This window comes from Neofelis nebulosa, chromosome 10 (assembly GCF_028018385.1).
Source record: "Neofelis nebulosa isolate mNeoNeb1 chromosome 10, mNeoNeb1.pri, whole genome shotgun sequence".
NCBI classification, from domain to species: Eukaryota; Metazoa; Chordata; class Mammalia; order Carnivora; family Felidae; genus Neofelis; species Neofelis nebulosa.
In genome coordinates, this window is record NC_080791.1 from 113,859,675 (window position 1) to 113,866,132 (window position 6,458).

General features: G+C 65.6%; 1 protein-coding gene across 2 annotated transcripts; it reads left to right on the plus strand.

Annotated features, from left to right (window-relative positions):
- Nucleotides 1-3,887: 3,887 nt before the first annotated feature.
- Nucleotides 3,888-5,860, plus strand: ASCL2 (achaete-scute family bHLH transcription factor 2). Of its 2 annotated transcripts, none has more exons than XM_058690034.1 (2): nucleotides 3,888-4,854; nucleotides 5,437-5,860. In XM_058690034.1, exon 1 carries the CDS (start codon nucleotides 4,251-4,253, stop codon nucleotides 4,836-4,838), a length of 588 nt encoding a protein of 195 aa, XP_058546017.1. In that variant the 5' UTR covers nucleotides 3,888-4,250; the 3' UTR covers nucleotides 4,839-4,854; nucleotides 5,437-5,860. The 2 variants fall into 2 exon arrangements, with proteins under 2 accessions (XP_058546017.1, XP_058546018.1); XM_058690035.1 differs by having other exon boundaries at nucleotides 5,440-5,860.
- Nucleotides 5,861-6,458: the final 598 nt, after the last annotated feature.

The window sequence follows — 6,458 nt, forward strand, 5'->3', positions numbered from 1 at the left end:
AGGGGGCAGTGGAAGAAGGGAGCTACAAACACCAGCGACGACCACAGCACCTAAAAGTGACGACTGTAACGGTCACGAGCATTTCCTCCTGATTCCTGGGAATGTGGGTGTTTGGTTTCTCTCCTCTCTTGTCCCCTTATCACGAAGCATAAGATATATTGACTTCCTGTCCTAAGGACGGAGGGCTGTTGATTTCACGGCCCAGTATTTAGGAATTAGCCTCCCAGTGGAATTATGAGCTCGTCAGTGTCTTTATTCGCACATTCAGTGTGGCTTAAAGAAATGGTACAGGTGCCAGGTTGATAAGACGTTAGTGGCCCGGACTGGACATCACTTCTGGGGGCGTCCGGAGGGCGTCTCTGGACACACGAGCTGGCATCCGTGGACTCAGGACCACAGACAGCCTTCCCCAGTGCGGGGGGACCTCACCGGGTTCCCCTCGAGGCCTGGGCAGACCAGAAGGCGGAGGAAGGAGGAAGTTGCCCCTTTTCCTGCCTCCCCCCTTGAGCTGGGACGTCTCCTCTCGTCTCCTCCGGCCCTCACACTGGGACTCTCACGGCCGGCTCCCTGGTTGTCCGGCCTTCGGGCTCGGACTGAGCCACAGCACCAGCCTTCCCGGGCCCCCGGCCTGCGGACGGCAGACGGTGGGGCATCCCAGGCTTCCTGAGCACGTGAGTCAGTCTGTGACTCCTACCGCTGTGTCTCTCTCTGGAGAGCCCTGATGGTGCATCAGTGGACCCAAAGCTTGAGCGTCTGGATGTATTTCATTTCCCACAGCTTCTGCTTCCCCTGTAGCCGGATTCCGGAAGGCTCCTGGCTCCCGAGTGACCTGAACACACAGATGGGGCACAGGAGAGGGCTGCAGCCTGATCTGTGTGCTTGGGGAAGGTGTCAGCCTGGCCCAGCTGGGCTCCCAGCCTCCCAACCCATGACCTGACCCAGAGAACGTAACTGGGAGGCCAGAACCTCTGGAGGGCTGAGATAAAGCGAGGCAGCAGCCTCAGCTGTGTGCGGGGCGAGTGGGGATCCCGGACCAAACCAGGCGGTGGTCACCCCTCTGCTGTAGCCCCCACACGGCCCAGTCCAATCTCACGATGGGGACGGCCCAGGGAGTCCACACAGCCCCGTAGCTCCAATGACTGCCCGCAAGCTGAGAATAGTTTTCACGCTTTTAGGTGGTCAAAAACAAAACAAAACAAAACAAAACAAAATGCACACTCATTACCTACCATCAAAAACTTATTACAAAACCCAGAAAGTGAGGAGCGTTGGTGAGGACGTGGAAAAATCAGAAACCCTCCCGTGCCATCGGTGGGAACTTAAGAGGGGGCAGCGGCTGTGGATACAGTGTGGAGGTTCCTCAGGACGCTTCACGTAGAATTACCACGTGAGCAGCCGTCCTAATGCTGGACGTCCCCCCAGGAGAAGTGACCGCAGCGTCTTGGAGAGACGTGCGCAGACACGTTCACAGCAGCGTTATTCACAACCCTGAAAACGTGGAGGCACCCCAAGTGTCCACGATGGACAAACGGATAAACAAACCGTGGCCCGTCCACATAGACGCGTGGCCGTGGTCCGGCACAGGGCCCGACGCGGGGCTCGAACTCACGGACCGTGACATCGTGACCTGAGCCGAAGTCGGACGCTCAACCGGCTGAGCCACCCAGGCGCCGCCCCCCCCCCCCCCAGTCCATTCTAAAACAGCTGCACCATCTCAGAAAGAAACCCCGTTCTCTTAGGTTGTCTTCTGGCAATCGGAGCCCAGCTGGGAAGGGCAGGATGAGGGCCACGTGGAGACCCGGCCACGCAGCAGGCGGCAGGCCAAGCCAGCAGAGGCACCACCAGAGTCCTCAGAAATGAGAAATCGTTGGGAAGGCGGCCAGAACCTGGGGAGTCTGTCGCGTGGGGACAGGTAAGTGGAGGTCTCCCGGCCCCAGAGGCTGAACACAAGTCCAGGCGAGGGCTGTCAGGAGCCGGATTGCGGGCCTCTGGGGTTTTCCCTGCTAGCTTCGACCTGCTTTCGTCTCTGGCTGGGGGCTGCTGACTGTCAGGGAAGGGCAGAGGGGCTCTGGAGAGAGAGCATGAGCCAAGCCTTCTGTCCCGGACAGGGAGGATGGCTGGGCCACTTGGAGTCAGGGGTCTGGGCCCTGACTTCCACCTGGATTGCTGCGCTGGCCAGAGGTGTGACTGCAGACACAGTCTGGGTCCTCACTGAGTCACTTCCTCCCGAGAGGAATGGGGCCCGTCCCCGCCTGGCTCCAGGCAGGTGCTAGCCTCTAGGTCCTGCCCCAGAGCAGGAAGGCCAATCCGACCTGCCAGGAGATCCTGCAGAGTAACTGCAGCCAGTGGACGCCCACAAGGCCCTGGGGCCTTTGGGGGGGGGGGGGCTCCCTGGGGAGGAATCCAGGGCCTCTCCCCGGCCAGACGGGAAGTGGCTCCTGGCAGAACTCCTTTCCCAGCAGACCTGTCCCAGGAGGATCTGGTCACCTTGCGCAAAAACCAGCGGGCCGCGGCCTCCTGAGGGCACAGCCACTTGGCGGGCATGCCCCTGCGGTGGGACAGAACAAACCTCTCCACTGAGGGTGCATGCTGCACACTTCCGTGGTGCTTGTCCCTAAATGTCTTCCCATCTGTCAGGGAGAAACTCTCCTGTCCCTCCTCCCTTGGGAGACCAGTCTCTGCCCTGGTGTGGGGCAGCTGTCCGGAAACTTTTCTTCCCCTGGCAGCCCAATCTCAGTCCCTGGTCTGGGGAGAGAGAGCGAGACCCCAGCCAGGGGCGGGGCACGGGCGGGGGGCAGAGGAAGCCAGAAGGGTGGCACTGAGGGAAAAGGAGTGAGGGCCACGATAGCGGGCTGGCACCAAGGGTGAGCAGGCAGGAGCCTAAGAGGCCAGAGAGGCAGAACGTGGGGGAAGGTTGTGGGGGGCCGGGGGGAGAGATGCTAAAGGGAAGACGCCGCGGGGCCAGGCTGACGGCTGCCCGGGGCCTCAGCGGCCAGTGCAAACCTCCAGGCCCTGGGCTTCCAGCCTCCGCAAGCCCGGGGGCACACGAAAACCACAGGCAAAAGAAAGGGTGTGCGTGCAGGGATGGTGGAAGGCGTCCCAGGAGCCTGAACTCCCCACCCCAGCACGCCACGCCTCCAATCCCGCCCTGCCCCAAGGGCGCATCACCCTCTCCCTCTGCCCGCAGAGGAACACGTAGGTGGGCGGCCAGGGACCAAGCGTGCTTGCGGGGAGCGGGCCACCCCGGCGGCGCGGGGAGCGGCCTGGCAGCACCAAGCTTTGTTAGCGACGCTCGGGGAGCCACGCGCCGGGCGTACGCGCTTCCTCCCGGGGGCGGGGCGTGGGGCCGCGCCCTCCGCGATTGGCCGGGCTGCCGGCCGGCGATTGGCTGACACCCCGGCCCCCGCCCCCAGGGACGCGGGTCGGGTGGGGTGGGGGGCGCGGGGCCCCAAGGCGCGGCGCGTGCTGCCCTCGGGGGTCTCGCGCGCCTCCGGGACGGCCGCGCCTCCTTCGAGGCCACGCCCTCCTCCCCAAGGCGCGCGCTGCGCGTGCGAAAGATCAACAGCCCCGGGGACAGTGGGCTACGCGTGGGATGGGATGAGGGTCCCCGACGGTTTCACGCGGGACCTGTGGACACGGCTGAGGTGGCGGGGGTCGCACCGGGGACCTGCAGACAGCGCCCGGAGGTCGGGCGGGGGTGAGGGGCGCACACGGGACCTGCTCACTGCGTCTCGGGGGCGCACTGAACACCTGTTGGGAGTTGGGGGCCCGCTGGGGACCTGCAGACTCCGCCCGGGGAGGACGGGGTGGGGGACGCGCTCACGGCGGCGTGGTGTTTGCAGGTTTGTATGCGCAAGGGGGAGGGCGAAGCGTGGCAGGAGGGCGAGGCGAGGCAAGGAGGGCGTGAGAAAGGAGGCGGCGGCGGCGCGGAGGAGGGTTATCTATACATTTAAAACCAAACCGCCTGCGCCGCGCTGGGGAGACCTGGGGAGCGTCCGGCCGCACGCGCGGGACACGAGCGCCCCACGCTCCCAGGCGCGCACGGCCTGCCACCTCTTGGCCCCCTGCGCCCCGCTCTCCTTGGGCCCCAGACGACCCGGGACGCGTACCTTGGCGAATCGCTCCGCGGCACAACGCCCGGGGCCCTCTCGGGGTTGTATCGGCCTCCCACCGACTCCCGTTCCTCTGTCCGCCCCACCTGCTGCGCGCGGGGACTCGGAGGAATCGCGCGGCGAGTGGATGCGGGCGCGATGGACAGCGGCGCACTGCTCCGGCCCGCGCCCCCCGTGCCTGGTGTCTCCGGCGGCTGCGCCGCTCGGCGGCGACCCACATCCCCACCACTGCTGCGCTGCAGCCGGCGGCGACGGCCCGGCGCATCGGAGACCGGGGGCGGCGCGGCGGCCGTGGCGCGGCGCAATGAGCGCGAGCGCAACCGCGTGAAGCTGGTGAACTTGGGGTTCCAGGCGCTGCGGCAGCACGTGCCGCACGGCGGCGCCAGCAAGAAGCTGAGTAAGGTGGAGACACTGCGCTCAGCCGTGGAGTACATCCGCGCGTTGCAACGCCTGCTGGCGGAGCACGATGCCGTGCGCGCCGCGCTGGCCGAGGGGGTGCTGGCACCAACAGCCGCGCGGCCCCCCGCATCCAGCGGGCCTCCCGGGACCCCCGCCGCCGCCGCCGCCTCGCCTTCCTGCGCCTCGTCGTCCCCGGGCCGCGGGGGCAGCTCGGAGCCCGGTTCGCCACGCTCCGCCTACTCCTTGGACGACAGCGGCTGCGAGGGCGCGCTTAGCCCCGTGGAGCGCGAGCTGCTCGACTTCTCCAGCTGGTTAGGGGGCTACTGAGCGCCCTGTCCCCGAGGTAACCTCCGGCGGCGGGGAAGACGGGGGTCGCAGCAGGGGCAGCCGGGCGGGGTGGAGGGGACAGCCCCGCCGCACGCATCCTCGAGAGCAGCCGAGCCCAGCGCCAGGCCCGGATGAGGGCTTCGATTTCGCTCACTCTTCATTTTCCCCAAACTTTGTCAAGCCTGTGCAAGACAGGCGTTTGTTTGTCCGGGATTGCAAAACTTCCTCCCGCTGCCGCGCCGAAGGGGGAGCAGGGAGGGGGGCCCTCGGGCGGGTGAGGCCCCGAGCGCACGCTGATCCCGGGGCAGAGTTGGGCGCTGGGAGGCGGGGTGACTTTGCATTGCAAATCGCGCGCCCGGGCCGAGTGGCAGAAATGAGTCGGCGGGTGCGGAGCCCTGACTCACTGCGGCTCAGAGCGCCCGCCCCGCCCCCGCCCCGGTCCGGGCGCAGACCGAATCCGAGGCACCCACGGACTCGAGCTCCAAAACCAACCAAGCAAACGAAACTGCAAACTTCGCTTGTGGGGTTTGGCGGGGGCAGGGCCGGATCCCGAACTAATGCGCGTCCCCGTTTCCCCTCCCCTCCCCTCCCCTCCCAGCAGCCGAAGCCCTGGACACCGAGCGGCCAGCGCGCTCATCACCTAGGAGCAAAGTGGGCCGCCCGCGCCTCGGGCCCACCGTCCCGGCGGGCGAAGCCACCACCGAGCCTGGTCTCTGCGGACGGTCCCCCGTGCGGTCCAGCCTGACCAAGTGCCGCTGGGGAAACGGTCCCCGGCCTGAACCTGCCCCGCTGGCAGCGGCTTCCTCAGACCCAGACCACCCCTTCCCCCAGAGGTTCTCCACCCGGATGGGGCCAGGGCACCAACATCGAGAGTTTTGAACGGGAGAGGATTTTATAAAGGACACAGAACATCGATCTTTTACACATTCATTTGAACTGCCCAGGGATACCGGTAATATGAAGACTTATTTTTGTATAAAAAATTCCTTAGACTCTGAACATAATAAAGATTGTCTACCCCAGCCCCTCCCCACTACTGGAATTTTCCAACCCCGCCAAGATCTGGACGCTGGCTGCCCCCTTAGGGGCAGTGTCCCCGGTAGGCGTGCCCTTGCAGTGGCTGGATCGTGCTCCCAGCTCCGGTCGGACCTTGTTGGAAAACCTGATTCAGGGCAGGTGGACTTAACGAATAAATCAGTGCTGTGTATCTGGCGTTGGGGGTGCCCTCTCCATGCCCTCAGGCCCCTGTTTCCCAGGTGAAGGTGGGGCATGGGTGGGACCCAGCAGGTCTGGCCCCTGTGGTCACTTCTTCCTGGACTCCACCCCCTCCTCTGTAGGGTGGGGCCAGAGGCCTGCAGCCGGGTCACCTCTGTGCCAAAGCAATTCATAGGCACCTCGTGAGGCGGGGAGCTTCCAGCAGGTGGCAGGCACAGGCGGGTGGCCAGGCAGGGCCACTCAGCTGGGAGGCTGAGGTCTGGGGGCTGCAGATTGGCAGAGGCATGAGGGTCTGGGGTGCGTGCTGGGGGAGGGGCTCGGCCCACCCCGTCTCAGGGCTCAGGACATGTGCTTGGCATCAGGCTGCCTTGTTGTGATGGCACTGCTCCCCACCCTCTGGGTGGG

Excerpts from the sequence above, each read along its gene's own strand:
- ASCL2 (XM_058690034.1), top strand. The coding sequence starts at position 4,251 with ATGGACAGCGGCGCACTGCTCCGGCCCGCGCCCCCCGTGCCTGGTGTC.